This window comes from Neopsephotus bourkii, unplaced genomic scaffold (genome assembly GCF_033783945.1).
Source record: "Neopsephotus bourkii isolate Nb327-2 ecotype Australia unplaced genomic scaffold, CSIRO-AGI_Nbou_v1 NB_196, whole genome shotgun sequence".
NCBI lineage: Eukaryota > Metazoa > Chordata > Aves > Psittaciformes > Psittacidae > Neopsephotus > Neopsephotus bourkii.
In genome coordinates this window covers 17,600,386-17,624,334 of record NW_026900709.1, presented here as the reverse complement: position 1 = coordinate 17,624,334, position 23,949 = coordinate 17,600,386, and the positions used below count along the sequence as shown (strand labels likewise).

The 23,949-nt window shown below is 37.4% G+C and overlaps 1 protein-coding gene across 2 annotated transcripts in view; it reads right to left on the bottom strand.

Annotated features, from left to right (window-relative positions):
* The window catches only part of VCL (vinculin), a 66,138-nt gene that overhangs the window by 27,443 nt on the left and 14,746 nt on the right, over positions 1 to 23,949 (bottom strand). For both annotated transcript variants that reach the window (XM_061344224.1, XM_061344225.1), the window contains exons 2-6: positions 10,323 to 10,393; positions 4,431 to 4,581; positions 2,404 to 2,512; positions 867 to 989; positions 434 to 594 (exon numbers count right to left, since the gene is read on the bottom strand). In XM_061344224.1, coding sequence (XP_061200208.1) covers positions 434 to 594; positions 867 to 989; positions 2,404 to 2,512; positions 4,431 to 4,581; positions 10,323 to 10,393 — 615 coding nt within the window. The remainder of the gene's footprint in view (positions 1 to 433; positions 595 to 866; positions 990 to 2,403; positions 2,513 to 4,430; positions 4,582 to 10,322; positions 10,394 to 23,949) is intronic.

Below are 23,949 nucleotides of genomic sequence, written 5' to 3'. Positions count from 1 at the left end.
CAGTTTAATGTATAGAACAATAACTTCTGTATCTAACTTTCCTGTGCCAAGTATGCTTATGTAGGGTAGCCATACATAACCAAAAATCCCTCTCTGATAAGAATATGCTATATTCCAGGATTTCCCAGTCATGCCAAAACTAAACCATGAACAAATCTAGGTCTTCTAGTTGACCATTCAGTTGCAGTAAATCACTGAGCCGCCTTCAAATGGCACACTCCTTTAACTTAGCTTATTGAGAGAAAGCTAATTTGGAAAGATACATTAACACAAGCATCTCTGAAGATGTTCTTCAACCTTGAAGATATTTTACCATGTGATTACATAGTGTTACAAATAAGTATGTCAAGTCTCTAAAACACAAGTTTATAAGTGTATAACATAGTAAATAAAAATTAAGACTTGTATATATCAACATAGGTATGAAATCTACCTTGCTCGCCCAAGCATCTTCATCCCAGGAAGTGAGTTGTAATACACGGATTATTTCATTTATCTCGGCACTCATTTTCTCTACAGTGAAATTGCGATTTTTCAAGGCCTCTTCTATTCCCTGACTTTTAGAATTTTTTGTGGTTACAAAAATCTTCATAGCTGTGAAAACACCACTGATTAAAAACAGGTACATGCAAGGTACAATCAATGATCAAGGTGATCTCCTGCTGCATTTATACAGAGAGAGCGCATTTTCTTTTGTGTGAACCATTTTATCACAAAGAGATTGTAGGTTTAATACAAGAGAAGGAGAGTTATTTGCAGGAAGTACAGAAACAATGTCAGGCCTGTTATTTTTAAGAAGACATTGGAACTCCAATTCAGAATAGATAGCAATTCAGAGTAATATTAAAAATTAAAGCCAAAAATACCTGAAATAAGTACTGGTAATAGCTCCTTCACGGTATTCATGGAATTTACCAGCATAACTCTGTGTTCCTGATGAGTTAATTCCTGTTGTCTCTCATCAATCATTTTGGCCATCTTTGTCATTCCTAAAGATTAAAGTAACAGAACATAGTATTACATTTCTTTCTTTATGACTAAGTCTAATTTGCAACAGTTGAGCTTTCTGAACAAGAACAAAGTGTAATGAGTTACAAGAACTACACTTAAGTTTAAAACAATCTTTATAATAGCAGCTGTTATTTAAAAGCACATTCCAGATGCTTCAAAGATGCACTGACCCAAAACCTAGTTAGTACAGAGAGTAGAACGGACCTCCTCAAAATTCTTGACTTTAAAATCCCAGGAATAAAATAAAAAAATACCCAAAATGACTGGTTTAGTGAACAAGTTTCATGGAAAGAGAAGATTGCTTTTCTCGCTACATCTTTTCCTGTTCAAAATGAGGTACAATCTATTTAGTCGAAGGTAACTTCTTATGGGACACAAAAAAAGTTTAGAGAATGCTATACCTTCATACAGAACTTAACATTTTCACATCTGGAAACATGGTAAAATACATACATATTAAATAAAAACAGGATAATCTACAAACATGCTTTGTGACATGAGAACTCCTAGTCATTTCATTTATTTTACACTATATATGTATTCTTATTTATATAGGTAAAGTACTAAGCAGACTCCTGTTCTGTGTATATAAAGGCACTCTTCAATGTAATTTTATTTCCAATGTCTTTCTACATTACCACCACAACATCTAGATTTCATAGAATACTTTTGTTATACACCTAAACTTCTTTATGCTTGTGGAAATTAAAGCATTTAGGGTGCTAAATGACTGAGATTAATGGTAGGTTTCCTTTACAACAACCTACTGCTTCACTGACCAATCTGCACCGACCAATTGCACTTCTACCAGCGCAAGTGTGAGTTAACACAGTGAAGTAACAAGTAGTGAAGGGGCACCAAATAATGAACAAAAAGCATTTCTGTAACAGCTAAGCTTTTGTACTATACTGCAGAACAGCTATTTCTGCAACCTTATTAAGATGCTAATATATGACATGTAGCTTATACTTCTCTAGGAAACTCCTACTAGGCTTAAAAATCTCAGTACAGACATTTTCTCAGCTTAGTGGCTGTGGGTGCTTAATTACAAAGCTTTCTCTTTTGTTTGTTTTTTGGTTTTGTTTTGTTTTACTAATACATGCTTACTTTCCTGATACTGTGTAGGGAAACTACTGTAATCTGTGTAGTACATATAATTTACGAACTACACTTGCCATTTGCAAACTCTTCTGCATTCTTAAGAGAATGTGTATCAGAAATAGTCACCATTAACCATCTAGCTAAGAACTCTTTCCAACAGGCACTTTCTAAGTAACTGCTTTCTCATTGTCCAAACACTCAAAACAAGGGTAAGGAAGATGCTGGGGGGTAAAAAGGTAGTGGAAAATACAGTAAGTATATTTATGATTTCGTGGCTGTGGTAAACCAAACCTGGCCCTAGATTCTTTGTGTATGTCACCAAATCCTCCATTGTCTCTACTACTTCCGCCACAGTCAGATATTCCAGTATTCCTTTGCAGACACGGATGATTTTACGGACCTAAAAAAGGAACATTCCATCATTTGTTAGATGAAGCTAAGTTACACTTGAATTAGAAATGAAAGCCTGTTACTAGAACAGCATAGGTATAGCATTTGCTAACAAGACTTATGGGCAACCACAAAGGTCTGGGATACTTACTAAGTTACCCAAAATGCCATTATTCAAGAATGCTGCATTGACAAAGACAGTATTTAAATGTCATTCTACCACTCAGAAATGATAAATCCTACTTCCAGTGTTTGCATTTTGCATGATAAATTAAGGGTAGCATTGATAATGGAAGTTAGAAGGAAATGCATTTAAGTATGCTGGCAAGCTTGAAGTTTCTCATTGTAATTTCATCAATAAAAGAAACCTTGTATTACAAAGCAAAACTACATAGAAAGCAGACTAAAAACTTTCAGGGGAAATATTATTCACCATACAGCTTTGCATATGGATAAAGCATTATCCAGCATTCCAGTGGGAAAGGTAGATCCAACGTTATAAGCTTTCCAGAAAATTGTACTTCATTTACCTCTGAACATCTGCCTTAGCTTAACTTCTTCAGTTCATACTTGATTCCAAAACAGAATTCTCTGTTGGTTAATCTCCTACCCTCCTGAACCACATTATTTCTGACAACACCACGAACAATTCTCATTGAAGAATGAGACAGTTAACATTTAAATCATATCAACCACATTCAGTGTTCAGTCCTTAGAACAGATCAGTTTCCTGTAAAACTCCTTTCAGTTTTGTCCCTATGTAAGTTTATCTTGAAGCATAGTAGGATAGAGACATTTATTTGTGAAAAGTCAATCATTCCAAACTAGTATTTTTCTTTTGATTAACAGACAGTTGTCAGACTAATTCAATGAAGCACTGATTCCATAGAAGTCAACTCATTACATAAGCACTGGAAGCAGGGAGACTAACAGCTATTAACTTCCTTGCAATTCTGTCCTGTAACACACCATAGTAGCTATTAAATAACCAGTTTAAATAATGAAAAAATAACAAATGCCACAGAGAAATCCCATAGCATTCTCCTCATTTCAGAGGAACATGCTAACAGTACCATGAGCTGATTACATGAGGTACAAGGATGCCAAGTGAAACCACTCAGAACAGCAGGAAGAGTTATACAGTCTCATAGATTAGCAGACTGTTGTATGGGTAAAATTTACAATTAACATCAGCATTTCTAACAATGTCCCCATAATAGCACCATATTTGATATTTAGAAATGAGCAAGCCTCCACATTCCCAGAAAGAGGCTTACAATAATAAGTAAAATTTGTAACAAAAAAAAATAAATTCAAATGTAAGACACACAATACTTCCTTTTTAAGTTTCCTTGCAACTCTGGCTTTTTTGTCCATCTGAAAATGGACAAAAAGCACCGTTAAGCCACTTTCTGACTTACGCAGCAGCCAAAATACAGTAACTGTTACATCTATCTGAACACATCATCTGGCTGACCAGACAGACAGTCCGAATTTGTATTACCTCCCATGCCCAAGGCCAATTAAATTGCCACAGCTAATGAGTCAGACAGATGTCTGGAAGTAGCCTAGGGCTTTTCCGTGAAAGGATACAAAAAATATAAGGCTCAGTTATGGGTATAGCAAAGAGAATACAGAAAAGTGTCAGGAAGATGTCAGACAGGATTGATGGGATCTGGCCTTTTTGAAGAATAATCACAGGCATGCCTAAACATTCTATCATACAAAGATGCTCTTAACAAAACAGACTAACAAGCCTAAGCTCCTTCTGACAGAAAGGAATGCAAAATATGCTTCCAATCAAGCTAAAACAATCAAAACCACATTCATCTACTCAATAGTTTAGATTAGCTAATTCAGTTAGGTTGGCGCTTGAATTAATAATGCTATTGTGCAGATACCTATGTCAGTCATCTTGAGACTCCTACCTCTGCTTCATCAAATGTCAGAAGTAAGTCTGACGTTCCAGAAAGGATGCCCCTTGATCCATCAATTAGATAATCACGAGCTGGTACTGAATAAGGATCTGCTTGTAGCATCTGGGCTGCCCGAACAAGTTTGGTGCAGGCATTCTCCACTCTGAGGAAAGTCATCACACAAAACTTGCTGATTAGTTTCTATCTATATGACAATGCTGAGAAAACACTGGATTTGTTTTTAACTTTACTACTTAAAGCGCTGCAAGCAAGATCCATTCTACACCTTTACAGATTTAAAAGCAAGAGTACTTATTTATTTTAACAAGAAAGTAACCATTGACTATATGACACAGTTTTTCAGAAGTCATGTAGTCTTCTAATGCAGGGAATGTTTGAAGAATCACATGTACAGAAGTCAACACAGTGTCATTCAGGAGACATCCCAAGACAGCAAAACACCTTTCATTCTTAATGACAAGGGCAGGGGACAAAACAATTATTACTTTAGAAGTTCACAATCAAAGTAATTGTTAACCTTTATCAGCCTTGCATTTACATTGTCGTTCAAGAAGCAATTGCGATGAATAAAAATTAAATGATAGCTACATATTAAGACGAGAACATAAGAAAACCAAGATACTGCACCCTACTTGTTGAAGTTGTGAGCCCAGCTCTTCAGAGTGTTAACACTCATGACAGAAATAGCATTTTAAATAGCCACAAGATTTAGTGATAAGGCATGAATTTCAAATGCAGCTTGCAATTCCAGGCTTCAAAACAGAGAGGAGGTTTTGCAAGATACTGCAATATGTAATTAAAATAACAGAAAAGGTAGAATATGTAAATGAGCTCAGAAATTAGGTTCCATCAAACCATTTAACAACAATTTTAAAATACCAAGAACTGGAACACGGAAAGGCTTTTGGGTTCATTTTTCATTGTAATTACTTTATGACACCTTAGAGAAATACAAAATTCAGACTTCACTTCCATGTTAACTAGGCTACTTATGACTGTAGTTACTGACTACACTGACTGTGACTTTCTTCCATTCTCTCCCATTTCTTTGGCAGAAATGTTAAGTGCAGTCTAATACATAGGCTCTATGCAGTGGGCTCATTCAAGTTACACAAGGTTCCAACAAACATTAAACCTTCTAATTACAACAATACTATCTCTTTTAGCAACTTTTTCATGCTTTTCAGATTATTTTATTTTCTACTGACCACTTGGACACACTAATAATAATTTCAGTTAAGTACTATTGGAAAGTTACACAGCTATCCCATTCCCCCCCCCCATGTGCCTTGTTAGCCCAAGGCACAACTTAACGGCTATATCTGAATTTAATATTACTAGAAATAAAACACTCATTACAGGAGAACATACTTTTTTCAGAAAGTAAAGTTTTCAGGTAATGGCTCCCTAGAGTAGATCGAATTGGGCCAGCTGACCTTATCATAACTTGCTCTTTAGTGAGACATCTGTTCAGCACATCAGATGGGGGTAACTCATAACTGAGTAAGAAAATACATGAGGACTTCAAGGCGGAAAGTGGGAACACTCTGGTCATTATTATGCAATGTACTTAGTTGTATTATCAAAGTTAACTGACTTCCCTAAATTAGATTTCCACACTTGCTTCTCAAATTTATTCTTTTCATCCGTGCCAAGAAAGGGATTAAATGAATCACCTATTCAGCCAGCTCAGAGCTATAGGGTCAGAAATACTTAATTTCCTACAGTTCAATTTCATGGTCATCTGTTTAATACTAGTAATTATCTCAAGACTGGCTTTTTCATTTGTAAAGAAAGGAATTAATGCAAATGTGAACTAACCCAGAAGTCACTATAATCAACAAAAATAAAGTTCCTAAAGATTCAAAGTTTTCTTCTACAGTTTTTAGAACTCAACCTCTGAACAGTAAACTTGCATTTTACTTACACAATGCCTATTTTGTATAAAATTCCCAGTGCATTTGAAAGACCTCAGGAGTGTGCACTACGTACAAAAAAGCAGAGTGATGCTTAAAAACAAAACACCCTCCATTCCCTGCAAAGTATACATGCTAGGAAACAAAGGATTAGAATTTGGGAAACAAAATAATTCAACTACTTAAATTAAAAAATAAATTAAAAAACACCGAACAAAAAAATCCCCACTGAAAATATTTACTGCAATGAGCCTCTTGTCCTATCATAAGAATCAAAACACTCACAAGTTTTGAAAAGAAGTTCATTGCTATGGTGAATTTTCCAATCCCAGTTTTATATCACAACCTAAAAAAAGCCCAGCTTTATTATATATATATATATATATATATATAGCCTGCTTGGCTATCAAATAATGTTAATATAGACTAGCATTACTGCTTGATTTGTTAAATGAGTATGCAAGCACAAATCACACACAGATGAATTTTTATTCCAGTGTAAACAAAATAGGTGGTATCCTATTCTTTGCCAAGATACTACAGCTTCTCCCTTCTTCACAAGAGAAGTATAGCAGGTAATATGAATACATTGCAAAACATCTGATGTAAGTTATATGCATTACTCATACTCCCTAATGATTAAGACAATTAAGATAAAGAATATGTCATTTTTTAACTCTAGGTCAATTGTTCCAACATGGTTTATGTCAGTAGCATGCAAAGGTATGCATGATGTATTTTCTCCCTTATTCTCCAGGAGTAGTTCCCTCAAAACTGATGGTCTTTTTGAATGAAGAAAATGTGAACAGGGAACGCAGCGCTAGTACACACACACACTACTCCTTAGTACACGTGCACTGCTCCATACCCCATCATCCACATGCCAATACCAGTTACACTGGAGCACTCCCTTAAAAAGGAATGCCTCTTTTAATGCTTCAGAAACAAAAAACTCTCCTCTTGCGAAAGAAAACAAAAAAAATAAAATAAAAATAAAATCAAAATACCCCCACAACCCTCATCTGTTTTACTTCCTGCACCCAAATCCTGCCCTTTAATGCAGGAACAGGTCACTTTGGCAGTTTACCTGTGACTGTCACTTGTCGCTACAACAAAGATATCGGTGACTATATACTCCAAGGTGTTAACAAGGAGCTGTTAACACGTAGCAATTCCTTTTGATATAAACTCAAGATTAATAAAAAGCCCAAATGCAATAGATTATCATTCAGAAAGATGACTGAACATTCCTAACTCATTACTGCATCTAGGATAGTAAGTACTATGTGAAGTTTTCATTAATGTGCCAGATAGCTTTGTTTCCCATTTTTCATTACATCACAATTCAAGCAGTCATGAGTTGCTGCAGAAAAAGTTCTTGCATCCAGCCTGAAGTGGCACTACTCAGCAGTGTCTGCATCACATTTCTACAGTAATTTAACTATTTTAGTCTTCCCAATCTTCTGAATGCTGATCAAAGGCTAGATATAGTATAGCAAAAAGAAAATCTTTTTTTCTGCATACTTTACTTGTCTAGATGAACAAGAAACTGGGAATTAACTAAAAATTCTACATATCTTTGAAAATAAGCATAATTCAAAATTACACAGTTGTATACAATTCATCAAGAAGCAAGTAAATCATTTTGGTCTCATTTCAATACATAAACAGTGCCCTCAAGAAAATTCAAATTAGTAAAAGAAATCAAACCCCTCTGCACCTAAACCAGATCACACACCAGGAACACAGCATAATAAATACTGTAGTAGACTGTATCAAAGGTCCATTTAGCTCAGTATCCGGTCTCCAAAAGTAGCTGCAACTAGATGCCTAAGGAAGGTTAAGAACAGCATAAGTATTATACTTCCTCTGGCCACTCTCCCATCCTCCAAGTACTTTCAGTTCCTGAAACTTCCTGCAGTTTGTCTATTTGATAACCCACAAGGGATTCCTCTAAGTACTTATCTATTAACCTCCAAACCTATTAAAAAAAAATAGCAGCACATGACTTACTGTACAAAGCAGCTCTCCCTTTTGTTGGTTTACAAGCTACTAGCTTAAAGCAATGCCCCCCATCAAGTTCTTGCATAAGAAGTACCAGTTTCAATCTTCTCCATGCAACTCATACTTCCTTAGACTGTTGTCAGGCCTCAATCCCCACTGTCATCTTTTCCAGGCTGAAGAGTTCCATCTTCATTTCATGCAGCAGCAATTCCGTACCTTTGTTCTCACACTCCTATGAGCTTTTTCCAGTTCTACAATAGTCTAAAATCTACATACCTCAAGTGCTTCCAGTATACAAAGCATGGGAGACAAGCACAGAGTTATATTTTGGTCTCCCATTCTTTGCTGATAAACCTAACATTTGGTTTACTTTTTTTGGACCACTGCTGAGATACAATGGATGCTCTTGCCCCTGTATCACAGTTCACTATTGGTAATGGTCAGTTGAGTCATTTATCCTATCTGATACTAGACCTGCTGCTCTCCAATATGTTCACTGTTTCAGATCTTTCAAAATAATTTTGTCTGCATTTAATATCAAGTCAGTCAGTTTAATAATGTCCTGCTGTAGTTTCTCAGAATCACCCATTAATCTCACTACCCTGCTTAACACATCAGGTAATCAACAAGTAGTTTTGCCTTGCAGCTCATCCTGGTTTCCAGAGCAGTTGTGAACATGGTGAAAAGCACAATTACCTCCTACCATTGTCAGGGTTAACCATGTAATTTTTTCCTTTCACTTCAAATTTTCCCTTTTCCATACATGAAATTTACTTATTACCCTGTGGCTACTTCAATTTCCTAAAGGCCTTCAGACTCTGCCAAAATGTTTAGAATTTGGTGTATAGTTTATCACCTGGATTACCCTTATCCGTGTTTGCAATATTTCTAAGAACACTGACAGTTATAAGGCAGAATTTTCCTCCACAGAAACAGTATCAATTCAAGCAAAGCAAATCATATGTATTTGGTATTTGTTAATTCTCTTCTCCAATACAGAATGTCTAATCATTTGCTCCAAAGGTATGTCAGACCTATAGGCCTCCTGCTCCTCAGATTCCCCAAGACACTTCCTCAGGCGATAGAATCACTTTGACTGACATACCAGATGGTCTCAAGTGCGAGACTGTACTGCACTACTAATTCAGCTATTTCCTTCTTGAACTCTTATTCTAATACCACCTGGTTCTAGGCATTTTTTAAATTATTTTGTCCTAACATGAATTTCCTCTTCAGACATCAGCACTGTTCTCCATTTTAGTATTTTCTTAGTTGCCTCAATGCTTTTGTGTTTTGTGTTTGGGAATGCATTAAATATTTAGTCATTCTGTACACACTGGACAACACTAGTAGAATGGTCACCACATTTAGTAGGTTTTAGGGCAAAGTCACTTCAGCAAAAGTTCATCAGTTGGCAGTAAGAAGTCTGGCAGTTTCACAAGGAGCGATGTATGACTTTTAACACTTAAGGCAGCAGGAGAAAGTCAGCTGTCCTTGACACGGAGCCATGGAATTAAGAGTGTTAGTCACTGTTCTTCAAATGTCTTAGATTTCCAGGCAGTTACATCATGCATCAGATGCCTATACTGACGAATTTACACTTTTCCACCACACAAATTAACAGAAATGACTGAGAACACCACATTTAATTCAACATTGTTACCGGAACTACCATAGCACACAGGTAAGTAACATTGTTACTCTGTTGTGGGTTGCTGTTTGGTGGGTTCTTTTTTTAAGTGAGAAATACCCTAGATATGTACCTGCACATACAGAATGTAACAGGAAAAGTCACTGTTGGCAGAAATGCTCCTGACAAAGTTCACCCTTGAGACCCCGAAGAGCTACTCAAGCATAAAGAGCATTTTATAATCTCTAATAAGCAGAAATAAGTAACAATGATCTATCATCAGAACAGGTTTCCTGTACCTACAGCAGAAGATTTACAATAAAATGGGTTTACTTGATAAACGCTGGTGGCATATCCCTTTTCAAGATCTGGTCTTCTGTTGTCTGCACAGTCTCTTTTCCAACCTGCACAAAAAAAAAAAAGTCATACTTGAGATTTCATTGTAAAGCTTAATGAAGACAAATAGCTAACCAGCAACAACAAAAACACTTGTACTAATGATTAATTCCTTTCACTAGGTTTGCTGTTGCTGTGCCTGGTTTTGAGACCACTATACACTGTGGTTAGAGTAATGCTTTAGAAACCTTACGTTGTTTCTTGCCAACACCTCTACTAAATTAACTGGAGGAGGCAGACCACTATTCCCTCTTCCCACTCTCCATAGAAACAATACTACTGGTTTGCTCCGCTTAGTTGTAAAATCTTAATCACTGTGAACTCCGTAGGCTTCCTTCACTCCTGATCCTCACACGTCAGAAATCAAGTTCAAACTAAGAAAAGTTACTCCCATTTTGCTAGTCAATGTGGTCTATTAGAAAAACATAGTTAAATACTGAGAATACATCCCACATCTATATTCACACACATCCTGAAGGCAAAAATAATTATGCAGAAACTAATAAGGAAAGAGATAGAGTAAGATCTGGAGTTTTCTATACACTAGCTCTTGTGTTACACAATAGAAGTCTTTATAATTGGTAGCTGGCTCTCTGAACTGTGAGATCACTAACTTGACAAAATATTTCCAGCTCCTTTGTTCACTGTGTTTTCCAGCTGAATAAGCTATTCAGAAAGGCACCACAAAGCAGAAGGTCTTTAACCCAGACACTAGATTGTGTGAAGAGCTGCCAGGCTTGCTCAAGCTAGACAAGATAGCCCTGAAAATCCCTGATCAGCTGGTGTTTAAAGATTTGCTGGGTTTTGACAGAAGTAGGCACAGCACTTGCCAATTCTAACACTGTACAGCCTTCTAGAAGCACCATTTCTTTGCAGATTTCCACTGCCTGCCAAAAACTGTGTCTCCCCAGCCTGGTCCTTTTCAGAGGGGCTTTACAGAAGTATGTTTGCCTTAGTATTTTATTTGGTCTAAACACCAAGTCAGCTATCTAGTACTACACTCCAAGCAGCCACATAGATACGCATAAGAAATGAAGGGAAGAGCAGAGAGAAGGTTAAAGGTCTTCCATTTTTTGATAGGTTTATATCTCATATGCTTCAGTGTAGGCTCATTAACAGCCATGCTCCCTCCTAGTGCACAACTCTGCAGTGTTGCTTTGACTCAAACTTCATGGCAAGGCCTCAGGAGCACAACTATAAATATATCTCTTGCCCTGTTTCTTGGCAGAGGGTCACATAACCCACCAGACAGTATGCCTCTTTGTTCTAATTACTGCATTGAGGAAACATTCTGTGTATTTCTCAAATACTTCTATGCACACACACATGACACAGCCCACACAGAAAATGGAGTAATTTGCATAAACTTTGCATTGCACATTGTTCAGACAGAAGGCTGTCAAAGGTGAAAATGAAGAGCAATATTTTATTTCCAAAGACCTTCAAGATTTATTTCTCTTGCAGCTGTACCAATCTGCATATAGTTCAGTATACTTAAAAAAAAAACAAACAAACATTTCTGAGGATATGATTTTAAAGAACGCATGAAAAACAGGTTAACAGGGAAGGGGAGCCTTCAATGTGAAGGTCATTCTAACAGTCAATATTACTATTTCATATTGAACAGTCAGGAGCAACCAAGAAATAACTTCCGCTCAAGTTACAACACATCACATGTAAGTTACTTCTAGTTTTAATAAACGATACAAAACTGATTTCTTTACTCAGTCTGGCAAGCATAAGTCTCTTGTATAAGAGGATATATCTAGGTTCACTACTCAAAGAATCATTATCAACTAATTGTAGATATGTAAGCACTTAATACTTAGTGCTCACACATATATGGACATTCTTTGCTATGGCTAACTATGATCTTTAGATTTCAAATGAAAGTAACATACAGGATATGAGTCAATTCCCATTTTCGCGTTTTGTGAGGAGTTTTAACCTCAAAGCTGTCTTAAACCCCAAATACATTTCTCTTCCAAGTTAATCACGAAGCAGAAACACTAATTCCTCTAGTACCCTCAGCACACAGACAGGACACAAGATTTCAGGTAGTTTTCATGAGGCCTCAATTAAGAAGGTCCCCTAGTTTCTAGAAGAAAAAGGCCTTTTTACTGTATTTTAAGCACCAATACACAGCACACACTCACGGAATCTGTTTAACTATAAAACACTGAGGTTCAAAATAAAGCATTTCATATTTACAAAGCTATTAATTAACCTTTCCAGAAGTTACTCTTTGCATTTGTAACAAAGGCTCAGAGATGGTACATAAAGAAAAAAATATATTTCACATCCCATTTAACAGGCAAAGTCTCAAAACATGAAGCCACTGTCATGACTAAAAATACACAACCCCAAAAGAGTTTTGTGGGCTTTTCTTTTCAGCTTTGTGGTTAAAGGGATTTTCTGTTTGTCTTGTTTCTTACTTTTTGTTTTAATAAGATCCAGTTCCTTCAGACTGAATTTTACATCCCCTAAGCAATAGTATCACTTGACTCTACCTTCCCTGTACTCCAATACCAAGCAAATTAAGATAATTTTTTCTTTTCCCCTTCAGATGTACTATCTACACATTGTTAATCTCAGGCAGAATGCTTGTTGAGCTTCAGGCTAATATAGAACAATTATCTGGGAAACCTGTATTTTATTTCTATCCAATAGAAATCTGGACAGAATTCCAGATCTATCTGGAATATACATATATATATATATGTGGAAAAAAGGGATTCCTCCTTTGGTTTCAGATATTCTTACCTAAAATAATCTTTCCCTAACTAACTGGGAAGCAGTAGTCTAGATAAAATAAAAGCTTGTGCTTTTAAGTAATACTGAAGTGGCCATTTTTCATGGTCCAAAGAAACTGCACTGCTTAGCACAGTAAAGAGACTGTAACTTCTTATGTACTGGGCATCTCTTACCTGCAGGACACTGTACCTGCCCAGAGCAGCACAAAGTAAGGGAAGCTCTCAAGCAAAACTTACTAAGACAGTTTCATAATTACACCTTCTACACATCCACATTCCTTTCCATATTCTTTGGGAGATTACAGTCGAACAAAGAATGGGCTACTTCCTGCTTACTCCCCACTACTCAACAATAGGGAATAAGAGCCAGACAAGTATAGAAATTTAAAGGAAATAGGACACACACAAGTCAGAGGGCATATATGGCCATTGAAAAGCCTTCTAGGAATGCTGGAAGATACAGAAGGAGATTAGGATTTCCTGCTGCTTTTGGTTTTTAACCATGCTTGTAGGCATTCTTATCTGCCCATGATAAGTAGATCAGTACATTGTAAGTTTCCGTCTAGGAAGTATATTCTCCATGGAAAAGCAGGAGGAAAACTTTCTGATCAGGCTAAGGTCTTTCCTTATAACTAGTTTTGTCTGCTTCTACTGCACGGAAGTCAAAACATAAGCACCCCGCAAGGTCCATTTCCCATCTTCTTAGCCTGCTGGATATAGCAAAGAACAGCTGTTCAGTGAAAACGGAAATAGTTTCAGTTTCTGTAATTCTCTAAGAATTTGTTTAAATGAAGACACTACAAACAGGAAGTAATACCCAGTCCTCTTCTAGAAGTTTGAAAGTAAGAACTGCATGTATCACATAGAATAACACACACAAATATTTAAGATGAGAGTCCAAGGTTCATTTTTGGCGGTGGTTTCATTTGTGGGTTTGGGGTGGGTTAAAAAAGATTCTCCTGAATGCCTATAGCAACAATAACAGTTTGACAATTTGCCAAATGATGTAAGTGAAATTTTCCTTGCAGCTTATATGATTTCCCCAGTTAAAAAGGAAGATGACCTTAGAAGAATTAGCTCTTGCAATGTTCTAGAAGCTAATTTAAAACATCTGTCATTTTAGCAAGGAGCCTAAAAATATTTCTGCATCATCATCCACTGAACACATACAGCCCTGGCCGTAACACACTAAGCATAGCCCCACGTTTCTCCCAAGAAATAAGCTATATTGTAAGTTTTGCTTGATAAATCAAAGTACCACTCAAAGTGATCTAGTTTGTATGCTGCAAAAGCATCTTTACCCTAAGCCATCTCACATTAATTTCCAGTTACTGGCTTATGCTTCCTTCCATGTTTTGCAACCTTTCAGGAAGAATAGTGACATGACAATGGGAGCATTAAATCTCACATCAAAAATGTGTTATACATCAGTGCAGTTCCACAAAGTTCTCTGCAATTTCTTTCAGTATCTGTCCTGAAAAAATAAACTAAGTATTTTCTGTAACTCCACAGTGACATAAATTTCTACACTGCATAACCATGTCTAGAATCCATCTCAAAACCAGAGTTGCCAGTCCTTTCCCCACACCTGCATTTTAAGAGAGCAAAACTGGCCTAGACGTCAAGACTATGTACAATCCATCAAGCAGAGCTAGGAGGAAGCCAAAGTTATACCAAATTTATACCTATTCCTTGCTGGCACAGATGTACATTTCAGTCTGAGCAAAAAAAAATACAACATGGGCAGAGAGAATTAAATCTTTATAAAAGCATTTGAATTCGGGTGACATACTGAGAGGTCTTACACATCACAAAATAAGGAAAATAATGACTGAAGTTAATGGTATCCAGTTGTGTGTCCCACACCTCTTATAGAGTTCATCCCTCCTTAAAAGGCTTGTTCTTTGAAGGCCTAGAAAACAGGTCCTTTATCTCAAACTAAGTTCAGAGACAGCTTGTGTCACTGGGTTTAAAGTGGTAAGGGCTCAATCACCACTCCAAAATTGTTCAGTTTCCCCTTTGTGAAACAGTCACTGGAGCCAAATTACATAGAAAGTTTTTGGGAAGGAGCTTTGGCAAATAAACAGAAGCAAAACAGGACTTATCTGTTTACCCTCATCATTGTCAGTTACAGTATTTTGAACGCAACCTGTGTTCTGCCTTCTTTAGTTACAGCATCAAGTAGATCCAGCTGTCAGTACTTAAAGCTATTTCACTCAGCTCTTTTAGAGTTAGAGAGAATGTTGTTTAAGTCCAGGTTGGACAGAGCTTTGAGTGGCAAGGTTTAGTGGGAGGTGTCCCTGCCCATGGCAGGGGGGTTGGAACTAGATGATCTTACGGTTCTTTCCAACTCTAACTACTCTATGATTATGCCCTGATCCTCAGCTACCGCAATCCATGTGGTAATGTTAGCAAAACAGAACTGCATACAATATAACTTAGCAGCAAAGCACAGAACTTTGCCAGATGCAAGTAAAATATTTTTTGGGTACATCATATTTCTTGGTCCCACCTAAATTTCACAAGTTACTCAAAAATTATCATCAGATGACACAAACTGCTTCCAGTAAAGACAGAACTTTCTGCAAACTGTGAACAGAAGAAACAGGCAATACTGAAGTGTTTTTAGAAAAATCTAAGAGAATAGGTTTACAGGCCACTTCTCACAATCTTGTCATTCAGTTAGACTGAAAAAAAGTCATTTATAACAAGGTACAATTTTTCTTTTTTAAACACAAAACATTGTTTTTTTCTTCAAAAGCTCTCTTAGAAGCATTTACTTAAAGGAAATTTCCACTTTCTTCATCACTACACTCTCATTTGCTTTGAATTTAAAAAGTGTGATTGATACGTCACTTGCAATTTAACACTGATTTAAGAAGTTTTAAGTTTTTTCTGCTTCTCTGTAGAGGAATAGGCCAATGCAATTAGAGACTGAAAAAGAAGCCCAAATACATATACAGCTGAATTCTCTTCCCGCTTCTAGTTTATACCAAGTGAACAATGCACATATACTACCAGTGACATCAACCAAAAAGACTACTCTTCCTTCAAGTCACGCATGAACCTAAAGAGACTGCTGAATCACATCCTATCCACTTTGCCCTTCAGTTACTATGGAAGCTGTACACTGGCTCCCACTTTTCTCAGGATTACCCTGGAGAGTGCATTTCAGGTATAACAAGGTACAATTTCAAAGTCATCTGGCAGATAAATTAGAACACTCCAGCCATCTGGTCCCTAAGAGCAGCACACTGACCTACCTGTCTACACTGGTGATTAAGACAAATTCAATTGGCTTGAGAATAAGGAAATGCTGCTGTCCAAGTAAAATACACAACTACAAAACAAGAACCATATGGAAACAAGAAAGTAACATCATTTGGGTACCAAAAGACTTTTATTCATGCTGCTAATGTCTACTCTGTTACCAGCACAGCACTGAATCACAGGATAATAGCTAATTGCAGGATGCACAACTTAACATAAAGGAAATAAGAGCATATACTGATTACATGAGATGTTTTACAGAATATAATTTGGAAATCAGTTCTTTTATCAAAAGAAGAGTTTCTTCTTCTAAACCAGGACTTCAGAGTTAAACTACTTTAAGAAGTTATAACTCCAGTCAAATAACACAAATCAGCTCTGACCTTTGAGCATATACAAAACTCAAATGGAAAAATAAGATACAGCAATTGTCCCCTACAAATGAGATTCACAGCTGCAGCTAGCTACTTTTAACTTACAATGAAGTCTAAGGAACATGCCTCATACCAAACAGCATCCAGACTCCAAAAGCTCTTCCAGTTAATTTGCATGTACCCAGACCTGTGAATCACTACTAAGTTTCAAAGCACCTCTTAACACAAATCCTGCTGCAGATGTACGCACCGTTTAGTATGGTAATGAAAGATATCACATGTGGCATAGAGCTAAATTCTCTCATTATTCAGACTTGTCTGAAAAGCAAGCAACCAAACACTACAATGATGCTGGTAGGTTTGCTTAATGATCTGCATACTGGGAGAAAATTCTGGTTGATGAAGATCTCCCCCTGCCCCATCTCCAATAACTGAGATGCATCCTGTTCCCCTAGCCATCCAGCAGAAGTATCTGAAAAGTTTACTTAAGATTAAGGCTCTGGGGCTCTGTTAGCAAAGAGTAATAATAAAAAGCCTTACCACAGGAAGTTCACAGATCATATCAAGTGGAAAAAGGCTTTCCAGATACAGCAGAGTGGCCTAAGAGAATCTGTGTTTCTAATATAGATAAATATTGTACTGCACAGACAGTCTCAAAATCAACCCAACCTATAGCTTCACATAGATAGTAACAGACTTATTTTCTGCCCAGAATGTTTTCTTTCCTGCATCAGAATAACAAACTAAGTTCGGGGTGGTCTCTGTAACAAGAATACCCAATTGTTATTTTCTGTGTTGGCACAGAAAATATTCAAGGTGCTGAAAAAAAGAAATGACAAGTTAATATGTCACTTCATGAGTAAGTTTCAGATGCAGAACAGTAGTCTCTTCATTTCAAGTTCCCAAGATGTTTGAACAAATCAGGTGCAATACAGATGCCTATTATAAATGCCTTAAGTTCGCTTTGTCTTTCAGCTAGCTAAAAATTCTGTTGTTACTTTTTACTACCCAATTTACTTTTTGAAAACACTGCTCATTTGACAAGTATTCTTAGCTACATTTTAATATACCACAAATGAAAACATAGGTTGGCTACCAGGCACTGAATCTTAGGATCTTCTATTTGTTATATGCAAACTTTTGCTAACTTCTGAGTCTCAGTCTGTCCAACACTGATTTTCCCTCTTCCACATCAAAGAAGAGCACAGCACTGCTCCCCTTATGAGCACCTTCCTAAAGGATCAGCTGTTCCCCAGTAACAGAATTTTTACCTAAGTTGAAGCCAGCAACTGTTGCCGACACTGCTTTTAAGCATATTCTAACTGCTTTGCCAAAGCCACTTCCAACAGACCGCCCTTCATTCTAAGCAGTTCTGAAATCCTTATGACAATTCATAGATGAACTCTACGAAATTCCATGGGCTGAGTTACTAAACTTGATCTCATCTGCCTGTCATCAGTGCTGGCTTATTTATCTATTTCCATTACCTTGATGGCTTACAAAAGCTAAATGGGTTTAATGCTAAACCATGTACTGAGGCAGACAAGGAACACAGAAATACTACCTTAACCTATTTACTTAACCTGCAAAGGCAGGAACTAGGAAGAGTTCTGTTCCTCACTGACTGTTTAATCCTAGTGTTTCCCTCAAGGGAAACATACTAATCTAAAATTACCTTTATTGATAAAGTAGTATTTTTCACTGAGTTTTTAATATTAAAGTATCTTCATGTGCTCACTAATATATGATTGAAGCAACATAAACTCGCAGCATTCATCTTTTGGCAAAAAGCCTGCCAACAGTAAATGTTTCTTCACCAGCAAGTAGGTACTAACACGGGATTTTATAGTTATTATTCACCTTCTGTAGCATATTGAATAATTTGTTCTTCATAACAGTCTCATTTTACAGTTAACTCGTATGTACTTAAGTTAATGGCGCAAATCATTGCTCACACGTTAAATGTGATGTTTTAATTAGCTGAAACAATATCTAATTACACTAAACAGAATAAGGACTAGAAAAGGTGAGCTGCTTTCCAAGCGACAGTGTTCATTTTCTAAGAAACAGCACCGTTAAAAACTGAAGTGTGTCAGAAACTTGATATCAGGATTATTTTCCAGCTTGATTTTGTCTTCATTGCTTGTGACCACCAGCTCCACAAGTAACTCAGCATGTAGAAGACGACCCATACTTATATGTGGACTCAAAGAACCTGCAAACTATTACAAAGCTGCCACTCAGCAGAAATAACAAAGAGGATATTAGATCAGCTGAGAAAGTTGGGACTGTTCAGCCTGGAGAAGAGAAGACTGCGTGGAGACCTCATAGGAGCCTTCCAGTATCTGAAGGGGGCATATAGGGATGCTGGGGAGGGACTCTTCATTAGGGACTGTAGTGATAGGACAAGGGCTAATGGGTTAAAACTTAAACAGGGGAAGTTTAGATTGGATATAAGGAGGAAATTCTTTCCTGTTAGGGTGGTGATGCACTGGAATAGGTTGCCCAAGGAGGTTGTGAATGCTTCATCCCTGGCAGTGTTCAAGGCCAGGTTGGACGAGGCCTTGGGTGATATGGTTTAGAGCGAGGTGTCCCTGCCCACGGCAGGGAGGTTGGAACTTGATGATCTTAAGGTCCTTTCCAACCCTAACTATTCTATGATTCTATGAATCTACAAAAATGTCTGACCTGGAATTAGGTCTGAGTTAGGTGAAGACTTATACAGCTGCTCAAATCAGTTTTTAATGAAATTTATCTTACTATGTGGTCAAGTAAGACACCACTTTTCACATCCAAAAAAAGCTTTAGAGACAACTACTTTCAACAGCATTTCATATTTATTTCTTGACTCACACTGAAAACAAATATTCTTCAAAGAGACTAAGTTTTTTTTTGTGGTAAAGGCTAATAAATTATGGCATAGCAGATGTTACCAATGTAGTCAGAATCTCCTACTATAGGTTAACATTACCAGTAAGAGTAGTGTAATCTAAATTCTAGTTGGCAGTGATTCCTTTGAGAATTTATCATTTAACTCATTCTACAGAGCTAATGTCTCACTCAGAACAATTGTCTTCCATTCCATCTAGAACAGAATCTACTCTTAGCCACTTTTACAGTCTATGCTTAGCCATCAAAACCTACTTTCACTCAAACCAGTGCAAAAGCCAACCTAGTTCTAAACCGGTGCTTTGGCACAACATTAATATATATTACATCACACTTCTCTATGTTAACCCAATTAAAGTATTATGAAAGCATTACCCTTACTCTAGATGTCCCTACTGGAAAGCTTAGTTCACACAATACTGAAATCTGTGTGACTTTTTAACAACAGATATGTTTGACCCTATTACTTTAAATTTGACACTGAATCATAAAAAAAACGTAAGAAAGTTCAGCTTTTTTAAAACTTTACATTTTAGAGCTCCATTATGCCAGACACTGCAAAAATACATAGTATTATCCAGTTTAAATATAACAGCAGATCATTGCTCTGTCATATTAGAAGAATGTTGACAAATCAGCTCCACCTTGGAAAAGAATATTAAAGCACCACCAACACTTGGTAGTATAATTGTTACCATTTTGAGAAGTTGTAAGTACTATTCCAAACTTAAGTTCCTTTTAGAACTTTAACAGAAATCAAGGGAAAAGTCCTTCAAATCTTTGTAAGGTGAACACATTGACAGATGAAGTTCCTTTACCTGCTACAAGTATGTGGCTGAAAAGTGAAACAGCAGTATTGCTGCAAATGTGACTAAAAGCATCTCAGCCTATTCAGTCAGGAGAAGAGGAGGCTCCAGGGAGACCTCATTGTGGCCTTTCGCTACCTTGAGGGGGCCTACAAGAGGTCTGGAGAGGGACTTTTCACAGGGACATGTAGTGACAGGACAAGGTGGAACAGATTCAAGCTATAAGAAGGTAGATTTAGATTAACTATTAGAAAAACATTCTTCATTATGAGGATGCCCATAGAAGCTGTGGATGTTCCATCCCTGGAAGGGTTCAAGGCCAGGCTGAATGGGGCTTTGACCAACCTAGTTTAGTGAAGGGTGTCCCTGGCTTAGTGGAGGGGGATTAGAACTAAATGATTTTTACAGTCCTTTCCAACTCCCACCATTCTATCATTCTAGGATCTCCTGTACAGGAAGCTACACTTGTTCCCAGCAACATTTTGTCCTATTTGAGGAAGCTGCTCCAAATTTAAAACAATGGAACAGAAGGGAACCCCTCTTCTGAGCGACCATTATAAATTAAAGAGAAATACAAGGTTTTGGGCCAGCTAACAAGTAAACTGGAAAACCTGTCTGAAGAAAGGAATTGCACTAAATTGTGACAGCAGAAGCTAGATCCACCAAGTTTACAAACCCCGTTACAGCTTACTTCCTCCACTGCCACAGTAACAATGTAAGTTATCAGCATCGCCAAAATATTTAAAGCTAATAATCCATTTGCAAGAAAGTCTGCTCTTTGCAAGAAAAAAGCACAGGACAACTACATAAAATCTGCCACAAACAAAGGGTAAGCAATAACCCTTTGTAGTAGTTAGTAACTGCTTCAGGATCACAAAGTCTCTTTAGTACTTCACTATCCTGAGAAACTGGAGAACCGGTCAGATACTCCAACTGTCCTGCCCCCATCCCTCACCCCTCCTGCTCAAAAAAATGTCAGAGCAAACTAGTTATGCCAGAAATTAGACTGCACTTCAGAGATAAGCCACGTCGTATTCTACAGCTTTGAGCTACAATAATCTCTGATGGCAAGCTGGGAACACGAAAAAAAAAAAAAAAACAACAGAAAAATACATTCCTTTCTGCTGCACAGGGGTAGGCTGGGCTGACAGCTCAAGTGCCAGTGGAGTCTAGTCAGAGAGTTAAGGAATGCAGGTTTTTTCCAACATCAACTTAAGAGAAAGAAAAGACATGCCATGCTACCACCATTTTTTTTCTTCCTCACAGAAAGACTGAAGTCAAGCTGACGCCTACCTAAGATTTACTGGTGTTCTCACTCCCTACCCTTCATTCTTTGAGAAAAAGGGAACTTTTTATAAGTGTGGCAGTCAAACAGCACTTCTTCAGCTGCTATGTTTAAATCACTTGGCAGTTACTAGCCCTTCACAGGTTCTTTTTGTCACTGTGTCAGGGCAAGCTAAATAAAAAGCCATCTTTTCACTACTGCTCTGGAGTTCCAGAGAAACTTCCTTTGTTTATCTCTGTTATTCAGCAGAACTATTATGCTGTAAAAGCTGCAAAGGCAACCAGGCTTGTGAAAGTGATTTTTAGTGTAGACCAAACACTAGTCAGTTTACCAACTTATCTCACCTAGAGTCTAGTAAGTATTTTTATACTTGAGAGTATGTTTTCTTTCAACTACTGAGTGAGTTTTGTGACCTGTTCGTAACCAAATCAGCTTTTGAAGACGTAATTGAAGGATATCTAGACACACATATATGTATTCAGAGGCTGAAATGGGAAACATCTTTTAAAATCAATCTTAAACAGAGTTACAAAAAAAAAAATTTTAAAAGCAAATAGACACACCAAGTAACCTTCCCAGTAACTTCCAAACAGATGCTTAAAGCAGCATTTTTTTTCTCATTGTCATAACTTAAGATAAAAATTCAATATATCATCTATTTCAGTATCAAAAACCCCTCCTAAGCAAGTTTAAATTACTATATGAACATATGTTAGCAAGTGACAAAGGTTCCCATAGTGTTTAAAGAAAGTTGAACATGCCAGCTTGTGTGCAGCTAAAACTTAGCACCGCTTCATTCAATTATGTTCTACTATATCCCATTTTGAGATCAATAATTTAACTATTTGTTGCTATGCACAGACAGATATTTTACCCATTTATAAGCAATCCATCTGTTCAAAACATAACTGAGTTTGTGGCCTCCAGGAACCAAACCTACCCAAAAACTCCAACATAGTTAATTCACATGAAATCCAGGTGACTTCTACCAGTTTGGTTGAAGTCTGTTACTGTTTCTTCTGAGGAAGTATTTGTGCAGACAAGCAAAACAAGGCCTTCATAAGAAAATAAAGTTTTATTAATGCATCCCTTCTCAAAATCAGTTGCAATAGGCAGCCTCTTCCAAACTCAGGAAAAGATTTAAAAACAGCAGAGGAAGCAACTCATCTGAAATAACTGAAGTCCAGATGACAGCTTTTAATAGCTTCCCTGCTTGACAGGAGGATTCTCAGGCTCTTCAGCAACTGAAGAGCTTATACACAGAAAATAGGCAGAAAACTATAATGGGCGAAGAACTGGATATGGACTTTCCTGACTCCGCCTTGAATAAGCTTCCCATTTTGATGCACCTGCTCCTTACATTATATAGCAAGTGCTTTATGAGAATTCAAGAAAACAAAAGACAGAAGAGACTCACAGAATGTTTTGGACTGCAAAAGACATTAAAGATCATCTAGTTCCAAGCCCCTGTCACAGGTAGGGACACCTTCCACTAGACCAGGTTGCTCAAAGCCCTGTCCAACCTGGCCTTGAACACTACTAGGGATGGGGCAGCCACAACTTCTCTGGGCAATCAGCTCCAGTGTCTTACCATCCCAGTAATGAATTTCTTCCTAATACCCAATCTAAATTCACTTTCTTCTGTTTTAAAGCCATCACCCCTAGGTCCTATCTTTAAATGCCCTTGTAAATGCTCCTCTCCACCTTTCCTGTAGACCTCCACTTAGACAGTGGAAGGTTGTGTCCTGGTTTCAGCACAGATAGAGTTCATTTTCTCTATAGGAGCTGGTACAGTGCTGTGCTTTGCATTAGTCTGAGACTAATGTTGATAACACACCAATGTTTTAATTGTTGCTAAGTAGTGCTTGCTCCAAATCAAGGACTTTCCAGTTTCCCATGCTCTGGCAGTGAGGAGGGGCACAAGAAGCTGGGAGAAAACATAAACCACAACAGCTGACGTGAACTAGGCAAAGGGATATTCCAACCCATAGAATGTCATGCTCAGTATATGACCTCCAGGGGAGACGCCTAAAGGAGCCAATGGCTGCTCAGGGATGAGCTTGGCATTGGTAAACAATTGTATTGTGCATCACTTTGGGTGTTTTTTTCTCCCGGCCCCACCCCCAGACGGCAGGGTTTATTCCTTTCCCTCTCTATTTCCTATTATTAGCATTATTATTGTTGCTT